The sequence below is a fragment of the Cupressus sempervirens genome, chromosome 8, assembly GCF_028749045.1.
Source record: "Cupressus sempervirens isolate cs-2001-9-10 chromosome 8, ASM2874904v1, whole genome shotgun sequence".
NCBI lineage: Eukaryota > Viridiplantae > Streptophyta > Pinopsida > Cupressales > Cupressaceae > Cupressus > Cupressus sempervirens.
In genome coordinates this window covers 114,110,338-114,127,394 of record NC_143125.1, presented here as the reverse complement: position 1 = coordinate 114,127,394, position 17,057 = coordinate 114,110,338, and the positions used below count along the sequence as shown (strand labels likewise).

Sequence of the window (17,057 nt, the reverse complement as noted above, 5' to 3'; positions counted from 1 at the left end):
ATTAGCATCAGCAAGAAGAAGAAAGTCAGAGGTTTGCTTAAACTAAAGAAGCCTGAAAACACAATGTGCAAACAATGTCAACTAGGGAAGATGACTAAGTCTAGTTTCAAAAGCAAAACATATACTTCCAAAGAAGTACTAGAGTTAGTCCATACAGACTTATGTGGTCCAATAGAAGTGCAAAGCTACCTAGGAGACAGATACATAATGCTATTTGTAGATGACTACTCCAAGATGATGACTGTCATGTTTTTGAAGCAAAAATCTGATGCATTTCAAATGTTCAAGTGGTATTTGACCAGAGTTGAGAAGGAAATAGGTAAGAGTATGAAATGCCTAAGATCAGACAGAGGAGGAGAGTTTACGTCAAAATAATTTGAAATATTCTGCAATGACAAAGGTATCAAAAGGAAAACATTAGTACCAAGCACTCCACCACATAATGGTATTGCTGAAAGAAGAAATAGGTCAGTAATAGATTGTGCTAGAACCTTGATGATGGAGAAAAATGTTGCTCTAAAGTACTGGAGAGAAGCTGTAAGTACTATTGTTTACACCTTGAATAGAGTCCAAGTCAAGAAAGGTACAAATGCAACACCTTTTGAATTGTGGTATGGTCACTCACCTAATGTAAAACATTTCAAAGTCTTTGATTGTAAATGCTATATTCTTAAAGACACTAGAAATGACAAGTTTGATGCAAAAAGTGATGAAGATATATTCTTTGGATATTCCACTAGAAGTAAGACATATAATTGTTTGAACACTAACACTAACAAGATTGTGTAAAGTGCAAATGCAAACTTTGATGAGCATGCAAAAGTCTAAGTTGATGATTCTAGGAAATCAAAAGATTATAGATCTTTTGTATACTTCTATGAAGGAATGACTATTGAAAACAATGCTACCAATCAAGTTGGGAATCAATAACAAATCTCAATATCAGCCGAGTCACAACCAATGAATGTCGAGCTACATTTAGAAGCCGAGATGCAAAATGAAGAAAATGCACATTTTGATTCTGAAAATAGTATACATGAAAGAGATGATGAAGTGCCAGATGGAGAAGAATAGAATGACTTTGAAGATGAAGGATCAAACATGGAAAGAAGGAAAAAACCAAGACTAGCCAAGTATGTGAGGAGACATCACCCTGCAGATCAAATCATTGGTGACAAGGATGCAAGACCAATGACAAGGAATAGACTAAGAAATGAATCATGTCTGTTGAGCAAGGTTGAGCCTAAAAAAGTGAAAGATGCATTACAAGATGATGACTGGTATACAACTATGGAAGAGGAGATAGATCAAATTGAAAAGAACAAAACCTAGACCCTAGTTCCTAGACTAGCTAACAAGAACGCAATTGGTACCAAATGGGTGTTTAGCAACAAACTTGATGATAATGGTGAGATAACAAGAAACAAAGTCAGATTAGTTTGCAAAGGCTATGCACAAGAAGAAGGACTGGATTATGGGGAAACATTTGCCCCTGTTACAAGAATGGAAGGAGTAAGAACACTGCTTACAAAGGTTTCAAAGTCTACCAAATGGCTGTAAAGTCTTCTTTTCTGAATGGTATATTGGAAGAGGAAGTCTACATAGAACAACCAGAGGGATTTTTTGATGACAACAACAAGGATATGGTCTATAAACTACATAAGGCACTTTATGGTTTGAAGCAAGCACCTAGAGCATGGTATGAGAAACTACACAAATATCTTGTAAATATAGGATTTGAGAGAACAAATGACAACAACAACTTGTACATCAAGAATAAAAAAGGTAAAGACATTTTGATATCTGAAATCTTTGTTGATGATATAATATTTGGAGGAAAAGATGTTTTATGCAAAGATTTTGGTGATCAAATGAAGCATGAGTTTGAGATGTCAATGTTTGGAGAAATCAAATTCTTTGTTGGATTACAAGTACATCAATTGAAGCATGGTATATTTGTGACCCAATCAAAATACATCAAGGAGATACTCAAAACATTTGGATTAGAAGACTCAAAATCAGTTAGTACACCAATGGTGACAGGACATAAGTTATCAAAGAATGATGAGTTAGCTGAAGTGAATCAGACATTGTATAGATCAATGATTGGAAAGTTGTAGTATGTTGTACATAGAAGATCAGACATTGCATTAGCTGTTGGAATAGTGGCAAGATTTTTTGCAAATCCAAGAGAAAATCATCTGATGGCAGTAAAAAGAATACTGAGGTACCTAAAAGGAACTGATGACTTTGGTTTGTACTACAAGAGAAGTGAAAAGTTTGAGCTAAGAGCCTACATTGATGCAGACTAGAGAGGTAATATTGATGATAGAAAAAGCACCAGTGGAGGAGCACTTTTCTTAGGAAGAAGATTGATTACATGGACCAAAAAAAAGAAAAGTTGTACCTCATAGTCAATAGCAGAAGCTGAATATGTTGCAACTACTATTAATTGCACCAATATTGTATGGATCAAACATTTGTTGCAAGGTATGAAGGAGGAAGTGAATGAGCATGTGATACTTTATTGTGATAATACAAGTGCTATCAACATATCCAAGAATCCTGTAATGCATGCCAAAACCAAGCACATTGCAATCAAGTATCACTATGTAAGAGAATTGGTGGAAGATAAGCAAGTGAAGATGAAATACGTTAACTCCAAGGAACAGATTGCTGAAATCTTCACAAAAGCTCTACCTAAAGATTCTTTTGAGTATCTTAGAGGTAAGTTAGGGGTGATAACCCTAGCCAAGGCTACTTGAAACAAAATCAAGACTGCCCTACATCAGATGAATTGATTTTTGAAATATTACACACTGATGCAGAGGATATTTACTTTAAGATTCATGCCTGAAGTAATCAAAGTGTAGAAGCTACAAAATCAATCACAAGCAAGGTGACAAAGGGAGAAATTGAATGAACTTGCAAATGCTACATTTACATGTTAAGATGCTGAAATAGTATGTGTTTGGCATTGTTGTCAAAGAGGGAGAAATGTCAAGAAACTGATCAACAACATTTGATCAACAACTGAGGGAGAAGATGGATCAATAGCTGAGGGAGAAGATGGAGAAACTGATCAGAATAGAGAATAGTAGAAGATGAGCAATACATACAGAGGGAGAAAATGTAAGAAGGAAGAAAGGAAAGAGAAAGGATACAACAACTAAGAGGGAGAAGTAGAAATGAAGCAATTAGAATAGTAGATTAAAGGAGGGAGATGTGAAAACTAATGCACAATTACTTTTTGGCATTTGACTTACTATTCTAACCTAGTTAGCATGTTGATAATTTAGTTGAATAGTTTGGTCTGATGGTTGATTAGTTTGGTTTGCCATCAATGCCAAAAAGGGAGATTGTTGGAAATCTGATTGAAAAGGTTTACTATCAAAGAGGGAAATTGTTGTTTTCAATCATCGTTTTGTTATCGATGTCAAACCTACTATTTGTAGAAATGACAATTGCTAATAAGATCCAAGTACTATCACTTAGTTGATTGATGAAGAGGATTTGATCAACAAGATGTAACAAAAAAACCTAAGGGAAGGTCGAGTTATGATTTTGTAATGAAGTGCAAGGATCAGTTAAGACAATGGTTAAATGATGTATCGGTAACTTACTTGAAGATATAGAGGTTGGTCACACTTAGAAACATTGGAGGAATAAGTTGTAACAAGGTTGACTGCAAAGGTTAAACTAAGTTCATTAGTGGGTGCCAAACAAGCTAGTTTAAGCCGAGCAAATTCTTGGAGGGAGCCGAGAAAATGTAAAATCTAGTGTGTGCCGAGTGAAGTTCAGGTGCCGAGCATCAAAAAATCTTAATAGGTGCTGAGTGAACTTCAGGTGTCGAGCATCAGTAAAATATAGTTGATGTCGAGTAAAATAGTATGTGTCGAGCATCAAAATTTCAATAGTGTCGAGCTGCTACATTATTGGAAATGACAAAGATTCGCTGAATCTGAGCTGACAAAGTTGTTACCTTGAATTTTGTGAACCAGTTGGAGGATAAGGATGATGAGCTGGTGGCACAGAATTTTATGTAAACCATTTTAAAGATAATTCAAGAGGATTCTTCATGATGTTTCTAGAAGGAACATAATATGGGTTAGATTCAATAAATCCTACCTAATCCATAAAAATTGAAATTAAAGGAGGGAAGTATCAAGTGGGACAAGGAATTCTAGACTTCTATTTAAGAAGTCACAGATCAAGAAGCAAGAGCTACTGGAGTGCCAAATTGTGAAGTGGTTAGAAGGGTGTCAAGGAGAAGACATCTAGGAGAAGGAAGAACAGAGCACTAAGACTCTGCTTTGACAAGTGGTTAGAGAGAGATGATTGCACTGGTACATTGAGCATGGAGACCCAAGGAGACAAAGCTTGAAAGGAGGGCAAGTTGTTAGAGTTGTAGAGACTGAAAGCTAGACAAATGAAGAAGAGCTGAGAAGTGATATAAGATCTACAAGTTGAGTTGTATTATGTAATTAGGTCAAAACCCTTTATTGTTACTCTCTAGCAATCGTATTAGTTAGGGTAGAAGAAAATCATATGGACTTAGGTTGGTCTAATAGCCATTTGTAAATCCTTTAATAGGGTGGCATTCCAAGTGAATGTTCTAAAGTCCTCTAACCAAGCCTACTTCTAATAGGGTGGTTAAATTCTTTAACCATGTCACATTTAACAGTGTGTTGTAGCCTTTAACAGAGCAGGCCTTGCATAGGGCATCACTTTAGAAGAGTGAGAATTGAGTAGCATGTTACTGATGGTTTTTCCCAAATTGAGTTTTCACATAAATCACTGTGTTATGTGTTGATCTTTTTATGTGTTATGCTTGCATGTTGATTCATAGTAACCTGTTGAATAGGAAAGTTAACACTTGGATGAACAAATAGTTAAATGGGCACACTTTACTTGATGAAAAGTTTAGAAACTGGGCTTGAAGAGAATGAGACATCCTTATCCTTATAGGATTGGTTGGTTGCAAGGTGAGCATGCTTTGGAAGTGAGGGAGCAATGCCTTGTTGATTTTTAGATTGGGTAGTATAAGGATGAAGTGTTGTGTGATACTGTGGATATGAACAGTTGTCATGTGTTACTTGGCAGACCTTGGTAGTATGATTGCAGCGTTGTGCATGATTGTGTTAGGAATATGTTTACTATTGAGAAAGGTGGTAGGAAGTTTTCCCTGATTCCTTTGCAGAATGAAGAGCTTGGTAGGAGGAACCTGAGTATTGGCAGCCAAGTTGAGTTGGCAGATTCTAAGAAGGTTGGAGATTAGCATGGAAAGCGGACTTATGGAACACCTTTGGTGGATGTGAAGAAAAATAAGAGAAATAAGGGAAAGAGCGTACAAGTTGAAGACTTGGAGGAAGTGTATGTGAAGAACTAATTTGAGATTTATGTGCTGAACCCCAGAAGATGTTTTTCCTATTACTAGAACATTTCAAACCTGGGGTGTCTGATGCAAGAGCATCCTAGGGTTTCCTGCAATCCTGCATGTTTGGAGGGATTTTGGTTAAGTGTCGAGGAGCATCGAGCTTGGATTTTGGTGGAGTTATGTTTTTGTGGTTAAGGATGTGTTGGAGACACATTGGGGAACCTTTCCTCATAATTTCATAGAGATTGGATGGATTGAGTTGAAGTTTGAATTGTTTGAACCTTCCTACTGGAACTGCATTTTTCTAGTTTCTAGATTCTTGTTGCAGAGCGTGTAACTAATTGTCCTTAATGAATGAGAAGCTATGCACATTAGGGATTGAAGAGGGCCTAGATTAATTCCTTGTGTCGAGTGCACAAGTTCTAACTCTTTATAGATTGGAAGATATGACAATTCTCCTACAATATCGATTTCTGGCAGACTATGCGACAGGTTTCTGTGTGTGACTTTTGGAATGGATGCACACTTTTTCTTGGTGAATCAGCCCTGGAAAATTTAAGGGTTTGTAGAGGACCTAGATTTCTACCTACAGTTCGAAACAAGAGTTATAATTCAATCGAAGCTAGGAGATATTGCAATTTCACTCAGATATTGATTTCTGGACATTTAATTGTTGTTGCAGGCCGACTTGTGGCATTTAATTTATCTATTTGTATTTAATTTGTGTTATGGGATGACTTCTAGCTTAGATTAGTATAATTAGGGGTCCTAGGGAGTCTTTTAGTCATGAAGGAGTTGGGATAGAAGGAAGGATAGATGTGAATTTGTAAAGCTATAGTTGCGGCTTAGGAACTAAAGGATCTCTTGGTGGACCTGCGAGTACAAGTGTGGATTCTTCTTGGTGTTCTTATCCAATTGTGTATTTTGTAATTTTCTATTTGTATTTGACCCTAACCCGGAACGCCTTACAGCCAGGCATATTGCATGTAATCAGTTATATATCTATGAATCAAGAATTGTAATTTGGTATTAGATCTTGCATTATTATTTCTTGTTGTTTTGTTTCTGATGTGTGGGTGTATAGTTGGGGTCTAGGACATCTCCTTTGGGGATTCTTCCTGCCCTGCACTGCATCATTTTTCATGTGGCTGGTGGTCCAAAATTAGTGTCTTAGTTAGGATAATCTTTGTAGGTGTGGCTTTTAGGGCCTTTCGCATTATGTGTTGTGCTATAAAAGAGTAGAAACATGCTCTCATCTCTTTTTTCAGTGCTCCTTCACTAGACATATTTGGCACCTTTGGTGGGATGTTTGGAATCGAGCTTGTTGGCATGTACCTTCTTTGTACAAGTTTTTTGTTTAATGGGGTAAGGCTTGTGTCGAAACTTATGGCATGTACCTTCAAGTTATCTAGACTCTTGGCCCTTCTATTATTAATTAGCATATATGGTTGGAGAGGAATTGTAGGATATTTCAAGATGTAGTTTTGGAGGCTCACCACTTATAGTGGAAAATGATACATTCCATAAGAGAAACCATTTCGATCAAATGTGATTTGTTTGAAGCTATGGATCCTAGTGATGTTTTTATTATAATTGTCTTCATATTCCTTCTTAGCAGAGCTCACTCAAGTAATAAATGCAAACACCCTCTTCAAAAAATTAATGGGGTGGGCAGATGGAGGTTGCCTCCGCGGGGTGTTTTTGAAGTCAACACAAATGGATCTTCTCGAGGAAACCCTAGTCCTGTTGGCATTGGTGGAGTTGGTAGAGATAGTTTGGGGATTGATTAGTTTATGTTCTCTATTTATAAAGGTCATCATACTAACAATTTGTTGGAGGCAACTGTTAGTGTATGTTGTAGAGTGTGCCACTATTCTAGGATGGAAAAGGATCATTTGTGAGACAAACTCGCAAGTAGTGGTCCATATGTTGACTAGGCAACAATCTGAGAATTTTTGTTGGTACTTAGCTTTGGTTGTTAATCAGATTCTTAATTTGTGCTTCTTTGAATTATGTTACTTTTACTCACATTCCTAGAGAGTGGAATGGTGTTGCGGGTTGTTTTGCTGAATGGGCTACTTATCAAATGCAAATTTACAAAATTGTGGATAAGAGGCATTTACCTTTGGGTTTGTCTCATCATTTTGGTCACTTGGTGGATATTGACAGGGCTCTTTGATGCCCTTTCTCTATATTTTTGTTGATTTGAATAAATTTTAACCCCTCTTTTACTGTCTACTAGACACATAAATATTTTTCCAATGAACTAAAATAACAATTAAAAAGTATAGTTAAAATATCTAATACTCGAGCTATAAATTTTATAATTCTTATTCAAACTACTTAAATCTTTAATCCACATTATGTCTATATATAAAACATCTCTACCAAAATAGGTGTGACAAGTAGAAATCTACCAATCTCATTACTATCAATGAACATTAGATAGTGAGCAACACAAAGTGAAATAAAATGCAAACATATTTCTTCATTTCAAGATTTTAATTTTTTTTGTAGATTTTTCTCTCATTGAGAAGTGCTACAATTAATGATAGTTTTATTTATATTCTAGAGTTTTATTTATATTCTAGACAACTTCATTTTTGGTGGTTGCGTGCAAACTAATTTTTCTATCGATAAGTAGGAGATATTTTCCATATCAAGTCAAATTGTGATATTGCTATCGTGATTTGAAAAAGTACACAGTTGAATCCTAATAACAATATGACAATTTGTATATTTATTAGTGTTGTTATGTTCTTAGCTGGCCAATGATTATTTGTGGGTTTAATTTTCAGATGGTGGTCACTTTGTTGAATGATTAGCAAGTGGAATTGTCTCACATGTTAGATTACTTAATGAATAAAGACAAGGTTGGATAGTACTCTTTTTCTATTAGTATGTTGGCTCGTCTTGCTCTGCATATCTATATATTGACACTTCTGCAAAAAAAAAACACACAAACTGATTTATATGTATTTTTTAGACAAGCACACCATACCTAATTATTATTACACATTATTAATATTTTCATTTACTTTCCACTTCACCCTTTCTATATTGAATTACCATTTCACCCTTTCTATATTTAATTAATATACTCTTAGCTTTGTTTATTCAACTCTTCTTAAGACCTTGTTAAAATGTATATACACACACACTCTCTGTTCGGTACATAGAGGAAGCTACTATTAATCTAATTACCAAAACGATTCTAAAATTTTTAAATATCCAAATCCTCCTTGAATCATCACAAAATAGAAAAAATTAATAAAGATGGTATCCATTAGAAGAAGAGCACGTAGAGACCGAATGGATTTTACAGAAAAAATAAATGCACTCGAGTTGGTGGGAAATATACATAGTAAATTTTTCTAGATAATATCTTGTCAGTGAATCGCAGAGGTAAACATTCTTCTTGAAAGGAAAGTATTTGCAAAATTTGATATGGTTGATCAAAGGAAAGTATTTGCAACATCATGATGCCTGTTTACCAATAATCTTACATGTCAAGATTACGGATAGATATGAGAGAACTAATTCACCAAGCATATTCAACCCGAGATGAATAGTTTTGCCCGTAGAGTTACAAATTAAGAGAAAATAACAAGTTTAATTTTGTAGTTATATAGATAAAATAACGTTTCAAGTATAACTGATACAGTGGAAGCAAGGTGTAGTTCTGGTTTTTGAGATGGAATTTATCGTGTCAACCCATATAATCTTTAGCTATTCATCTGGCCTCTAGTAGAATTTGAGAGTTTGAGATCTACACTTACATGCTACTTACAGAATGTGCACTGCTGGGATTTTAACCCAGTTCATAAATGTGGAAAGCACATTCTAGAATAAGAAATTACAGAAGTAGAAGTGATAAAGCAGTACTTGTGGAACTCTCATAATATGACGTTAGTTTTTAGGTAGAATTTTCTGTGCTTGAAGGTGCAGTCTTTTTGTATTTGTAGCAGCTGGCTAAGGTAATGAACATGCCCAGGTTGAGTAGACTCAAAGAGGCCAGAAGCCAATAAAAGTAATCTAAATGAGCTTTGTTCAAGTTGTCTGCAAACCAGCATTGATCCTGCTTTCTGCAAGTAACCTTCTCAATGACCAAAATTAGGATACTGCTCAAAAAACTACCAACTCCTATGACACCCAAATAGACAGCAATACCCAAGCTTTTCATTGTGTCCGGCATCTGATCATAAAAGTATTCTTGCATTCCTACCATTGTGAACACATCAGCTGTGCCAAAAAGTACATATTGTGGAAGTAACCAAAAAACATTTATGACAACATTATCCTTTGCTGCCTTGAGCCTTTTCATTTCTATCACTGCAGCAACAATCATTGAAAGTGCAGAAAAAAATATACCAGTGCCTATCCTTTGGAGCAATGTTATACCCCTCTCATTCCCTGATAATCTTCTTGCAATTGGAACAAAGAAGCGGTCATAGACAGGGACCAATAGCATAATAGATATGCTAATAAAACACTGCATACTTGCAGAAGGGATCTCGAAATGTGTACCAATTTTTCTGTCCATTGTGTTACCCTGTTTTGTGAAGAATGTGGAGGACTGTGCAAAGACAACACCATACATCAAACATGCCATCCAAATAGGTAACATACCTAGAAGAAGTTTTACCTCTTCAACCTGTTGGACTGTGCAAAGTCTCCAATTGCGTGTTGTTTTGCACTCAAAGTCTAATTCATCTTCAACCGTTGCTTTGTCAAGAAACCTGAGAAAACAAGACTAGGACATTCATTGAAAAGAATCTTCAAAATGTATAGTGCTAAAACAAACACGAATGAGAACTTGAAGAATTTGAACTAGCATTATTCCCAGATACTATTGCTGTCTACACCGACTTCCTTGAGAGAGGTCAGGAAATTGCATCCAGCATCCCTTTTGATTGGACTCCGGTGTGCCCCGGAATGGGAACTTTGGGGACATCTTGAAAAAGACAAAACAATCTTCGTTGCAATCATTTGAGCCTGAACTCTAAAGTAGCATTATGCTTAAATACAATGGCACTGGATTTAGGGCAAATAGTATCATGGATTGCTTACCTGAACTTGTTTGTTTGCAAGAGTTGTCTTCTTGACTCTGTTCTAAGAACCTCTGCTTCTTGAATAAAAGCTGATTGATTGTGTTCTCGGAAAGGAATAGGGGCATTCCGTTTGTAGAATGCTGCAACAAAGACATGGATGATCTGAGTGAGAGAGCTTCCACTAGGCAATTTGTTTCGGTAAAACCTAGTCCCACACAAGAACACAAGAAGTGACATTGCCATGGTAATGGCAGGCGTGCCAAATCCCACCCCCCATCCGACATCATCTTGGATGTATGCAAGCACAGTGACCCCTCCAAGGGTTCCCAAGCAAATACCAAAATACCACCAGTTAAAGAATGAACTTTTGTGCTGCTTCTCTTTTGGGTCCTCATCATCAAATTGGTCTGCCCCAAAGGCCTGTAGGCATGGCTTGTGACCTCCTTCCCCCAAAGCAACCAAGTATAGTGAGAAGTAAAAAAAACCAATCTTGAAATTTGACGCTCTGGAGCAAGACTTGGAATTATAACTGCTTGATGAGGATTGGAGACTCCTGAGAGAAGCTGATAGAGTTACCAAGATTAGCCCCTGTTACATTCCATTATATGACATGTTACTTGGATATAACAAACATGATTAAAACTACAAGAAAATGGAATTTTTATTCAGCTATTTTGCAAGCAAATGAACTCGAATTCAATTTCCACTTTCCAACATTTGGACAGAGTATGATTTTCAGTTTCCATAATCACAAGAACTCCCAAATTTGTAGGTATGTGTCCTCAGCCAAAAGAGTAAACGAGGTCTTCAGCAAGGTACTCATTTTCCTTGTTATCTATTTACACATGCAAATGTTGGTGCTGAACCAAAAGACCAATCTGAGTTTTTGAGCTCGGTATCATCTTCACTTGTTATTGATTCATAGTACATACATATAGCATACATAGGTTTATATTCAAAAGACCTAACTGAGATCTTTAGCAAAAAACCCGCTTTTATTGTTCTACACATGAGCAGGTTCTTTGTCATCAGAGTAAACGAGGCTCTTGGGCAAGACGAATTGTTATTTGTTGATATAGATTCCAACAGACTACTAGGGTTTGTCATTTGTCCTGTATTGCTTGAACCCAGAGTATGGGTTCAGTGCTCTGTGACTAGGACTCTTAGGCACTGATGTCTTCTAATGTCACTCTATGCAATCTGTCTGTCTTCAATATGAGTGTCTCAGTAAACACGTGCATGGTAGAAAACAGTCAAAACTTTCCACTCCTGATTAAATTAGTTCAAGTGGTTGTACCATGATATTAGAATCTTTGGGGGTTTGTAATTTTGCTGTGTCCTAAAGAGCCGAGGTGTTAGCATCTCCCTCACCTGTAGTATATAAAATAGCTCCATGTTTTGGCTTTCAATTACAAACATCATAAAATAGAGTGACATTATACTGGTTGAGGAATTTGTTCAAATTTACTCTACTCATTGATAATAATGACAAAATTAAAGGATTTTGTCAAGGAAAAGAATACTAACAAGCAAATAGACGAGTGAAGCAAAGAGGATTGTCCAGTACCGGCCCAAATATGAATCTGCAACAAAAGCTCCCAAAAAAGGCAACATGGAAGCCACCCCTGACCATATGTTCACATTGCTTGCAGCACTCGCAGTGCTTTCATTTAAAACACTTGTGAGATAAGTTATCAAATTTGAAGATATGCCAGCATAGGCAAACCTTTCCGCAATCTCAACACCTGTGAGTAACAAATAAGATTAACAGCTGTAAATAGATGGATTCATGAAAAGCCAAAAAAACAGAAAATGATTGCTCATGTTGATGGAACAATCTGCATTCTCTGAGCATACAAGGACTTTTAGCTCAGTGTCATAGATATAAAAGGGCACCAAATGGGAGGAAATTGGGATGGGTAATGATTGATTCCTTAAAAATTTATCAGCTCAAAAAGATTTTATTCAACAGTCTCAGAAACGACAACCATAAAATGATATTTTTTTACGATACACATGCAGAAAGAAAACAGCTGTGTTCTATTCCCTCTCATTCGCTGACTTTTGAACCTGATACTCAGACCCCTCTTTTAACAAATTTAAAAGAATATAAGAGTTGATAAGTAGGACATGATTTCCACAGCTAGTCAAATTGTGATGTGAATATCAGGATTTAACTGTGTGATTTTGAGTCAAACTCGATGACCCATGTTTCATGAGTAGTGATTCAACATGAATCCATCTCTCATGAGAATAAATGGAACACTTAGCACTCATTGGATCTAGGTGATGCTCACAGGGGTGAAGCACCGGGACTTCCCGGGAGGTCACCCATCCCAGTACTACTCCAGCCTGAGCGCGCTTAACTACGGAGTTTCCTCCATAGTTAAACCCAAAGCTTGCAACCCCATTTGCAAAACCTTCACCAAGTGTTGTGCCATATGAACCATTCATTAGAAAGCCCCTTAAGCTCATCAATTGATAAGTAGGACATGATTTCCACAGCTAGTCAAATTGTGATGTGAATATCAGGATTTAACTGTGTGATTTTGAGTCAAACTCGATGACCCATGTTTCATGAGTAGTGATTCAACATGAATCCATCTCTCATGAGAATAAATGGAACACTTAGCACTCATTGGATCTAGGTGATGCTCACAGGGGTGAAGCACCGGGACTTCCCGGGAGGTCACCCATCCCAGTACTACTCCAGCCTGAGCGCGCTTAACTACGGAGTTTCCTCCATAGTTAAACCCAAAGCTTGCAACCCCATTTGCAAAACCTTCACCAAGTGTTGTGCCATATGAACCATTCATTAGAAAGCCCCTTAAGCTCATCAATTGATAAGTAGGACATGATTTCCACAGCTAGTCAAATTGTGATGTGAATATCAGGATTTAACTGTGTGATTTTGAGTCAAACTCGATGACCCATGTTTCATGAGTAGTGATTCAACATGAATCCATCTCTCATGAGAATAAATGGAACACTTAGCACTCATTGGATCTAGGTGATGCTCACAGGGGTGAAGCACCGGGACTTCCCGGGAGGTCACCCATCCCAGTACTACTCCAGCCTGAGCGCGCTTAACTACGGAGTTTCCTCCATAGTTAAACCCAAAGCTTGCAACCCCATTTGCAAAACCTTCACCAAGTGTTGTGCCATATGAACCATTCATTAGAAAGCCCCTTAAGCTCATCAATTGATAAGTAGGACATGATTTCCACAGCTAGTCAAATTGTGATGTGAATATCAGGATTTAACTGTGTGATTTTGAGTCAAACTCGATGACCCATGTTTCATGAGTAGTGATTCAACATGAATCCATCTCTCATGAGAATAAATGGAACACTTAGCACTCATTGGATCTAGGTGATGCTCACAGGGGTGAAGCACCGGGAATTCCTGTGCAATTGGGCTGGAGTAGTACTGGGATGGGTGACCTCCCGGGAAGTCCCGGTGCTTCACCCCTGTGAGCATCACCTAGATCCAATGAGTGCTAAGTGTTCCATTTATTCTCATGAGAGATGGATTCATGTTGAATCACTACTCATGAAACATGGGTCATCGAGTTTGACTCAAAATCACACAGTTAAATCCTGATATTCACATCACAATTTGACTAGCTGTGGAAATCATGTCCTACTTATCAATTGATGAGCTTAAGGGGCTTTCTAATGAATGGTTCATATGGCACAACACTTGGTGAAGGTTTTGCAAATGGGGTTGCAAGCTTTGGGTTTAACTATGGAGGAAACTCCGTAGTTAAGCGCGCTCAGGCTGGAGTAGTACTGGGATGGGTGACCTCCCGGGAAGTCCCGGTGCTTCACCCCTGTGAGCATCACCTAGATCCAATGAGTGCTAAGTGTTCCATTTATTCTCATGAGAGATGGATTCATGTTGAATCACTACTCATGAAACATGGGTCATCGAGTTTGACTCAAAATCACACAGTTAAATCCTGATATTCACATCACAATTTGACTAGCTGTGGAAATCATGTCCTACTTATCAATTGATGAGCTTAAGGGGCTTTCTAATGAATGGTTCATATGGCACAACACTTGGTGAAGGTTTTGCAAATGGGGTTGCAAGCTTTGGGTTTAACTATGGAGGAAACTCCGTAGTTAAGCGCGCTCAGGCTGGAGTAGTACTGGGATGGGTGACCTCCCGGGAAGTCCCGGTGCTTCACCCCTGTGAGCATCACCTAGATCCAATGAGTGCTAAGTGTTCCATTTATTCTCATGAGAGATGGATTCATGTTGAATCACTACTCATGAAACATGGGTCATCGAGTTTGACTCAAAATCACACAGTTAAATCCTGATATTCACATCACAATATAAGAGTTGTTTTTCTGTCAAAATAAAAAATAATCTACAACATGAGAGAAGAAAGGGCTCATATTAGGTAGCTCAACTACTGTAATCCAAATTGTCACCGAACTCAATTTGATTCCAAATACGGCTGTTATCAATTTTCAACGATATCTTCTCAGATTTATATTAATTTTTGTAAAACCTCAAAAACACCCATAAAAGAGGGCATATTCATAATTTCATACACACCAATTATGAAAAGGGATGCCTTCAATGTTCCAGTGTGAGCTCTCATAACAGACTGGCCATGGAGATCCACTGACCCATCTTTAACAAATTCGTCCGATGATTGAAGTTCCTCCATTGCCTTTGTTTAATTCATTAATCAGTCCCTAGTTAAGTAAGAATTGGGCGTTTCTTTGGGACGGAAGAGCCTCTGCATGGCTTTGGAGATATTCTTTTATTCAGTCTATATTGTTGCGTGGAGTGCAATCAGAAGTCTCTTATTACATTAGAAGTCCAAGTACATCACAATCAATTCTTGTTAGGTGGTAGGACCTTTCAATTACTATTCTTGGTTTAGCATATGAATAAATTTAAGAAATGCGAAGAGGTTGACTAGCTTCTGGAGATGGAAGATTAGGTATTTGAACTTCACCTACCTCCCCACCCTTCCAAAAACAAGTGCCATGTTGTCTTTTTAGTTTTGCAGATGATTATAATTTTCAATTTAATTATTAATAAACTTTTTATTAGATACGTTTAAATTATTTATAAAATTATATGATTTAAACTTAAATTATAAATAATTGTAATAACAAAAAAATTGGCATTCAGATTTGAAGATTACTGTGCTGTGAGGTGAAAGAGATACATGAACATATTATTAAAGCTAGTTTTGAATCAATATGCATGCCAAGTGTTTGATTGAATGCTAGTTTTGAATCAATATGCATGCCAACTGTTCGATTGAATGCCTAAAATGGTCCGGTCTCACGGAATTCAGTGATACAGGGCATACTCAGAATGGATCTTTAAGGGAGTCTTTACAAATACAGTTAGCTATTCTTCGTCAAAATAAAAAGAAAAGACATTAACCGAAAAATGCGAATATCTCAAAAAAAACCTGACTTGTTCAGAAATGCGGTGAAATTCAGGTTTCTACCAAGGCACAATGAAGGATCAAATGATACTTTACCTCAGGGTCAGGAGCAAACAGATAAGAATGCCACGAGTGTGGCAAATGTCAGTGATCATAAGCAGAACGCGGAGGTAAGGATGGAGGAACCAGATTACAATGTTGTGTCCATGGATAGATGCAAGGTAGACGTGCCCTCCAGTGCAGAGGAAGAAGCCAAAGCTCTTACTTAGGCTGCAATAGTTGGTGGTAACCCTAGCAGAGAGGCGATTCGATCATTTGTTGCACAAAATTGGAAATATGCGATTAATGCAAGTTACATACCCCGGAGACTTATTTATTATGGAATTTGGATCTGAATCAGAAAGGGATGCAGTTGTGAAAGTTCAAAGGCAATCTTATTTGCTTACATAAATGGGATTTTTATTTCAACCCGCGATTGAAATAGAGAACGCATACTGGATACATTTGTATAATCTGCCAGTCGAGCATTGGAATAGAGAATGCATCATTCAGATAGATTCAAAATTAGGCTTAATGATGGGTTTCGATGGGGTGAATGATGATTCGGCCTTCTAGGTCAGAATCATCTTCTATCTATGAACCCTATCCCTAAATCCGTTCGCCTTCTATCTGCAAGGGGTATTTGGGAACAACCTGTGTAGAGAGATGGGCCGACGTTCTTTTGTCTGAGATTTAGCTGTAGAAATCATTTCGAAAACGAATGGTCCAGTTCCAGCGCCCAAAACAGAGCGCAAAGGGCCAGGAAGAACAGAAATTAAAACACACAGTGGAAGGAACCTCAAATACTAATAAGATTGAGTGAAATTCAGACCAAGAGCAAGTAAATTCAGAAGAAGGGCGGATGAGGGAAGCAAAAAAATAATTTGTGTTGCTCATCAACAAATGTGAATGCAGTTGAGGCATCAATCCTTCCCAATATGTGAATGCAATTCCAGTTCCAGATGATGTCAGATGATAAATTTGGGGATGGGGAGATCATGGAAATGATGTCAGGGGATACATCTAATCCAATCAACAAGGAAAAGATATTTTGACGTAACATATTGGATTCCCATTGATACACACTAATTTGGCCTTAACTATATTGCAAACTGATGATTTAGACATTGGGATATAGATAGCGATCAGCATAACCAGCAAGATGAAAT

General features: G+C 37.3%; 1 protein-coding gene across 1 annotated transcript in view; it reads right to left on the bottom strand.

Moving 5' to 3' along the window:
• LOC149541848 (uncharacterized) overlaps nt 1–15,662 on the bottom strand; it is an 88,125-nt gene extending 72,463 nt beyond the window's left edge. The window contains exons 1-5 of the mRNA XM_089796930.1: nt 14,997–15,662; nt 11,956–12,173; nt 10,448–11,016; nt 9,383–10,116; nt 8,318–8,319 (exon numbers count right to left, since the gene is read on the bottom strand). Of these exons, the coding sequence (XP_089653056.1) occupies nt 8,318–8,319; nt 9,383–10,116; nt 10,448–11,016; nt 11,956–12,173; nt 14,997–15,111 (1,638 nt within the window). The 5' untranslated portion in view covers nt 15,112–15,662. The remainder of the gene's footprint in view (nt 1–8,317; nt 8,320–9,382; nt 10,117–10,447; nt 11,017–11,955; nt 12,174–14,996) is intronic.
• Nucleotides 15,663–17,057: the final 1,395 nt, after the last annotated feature.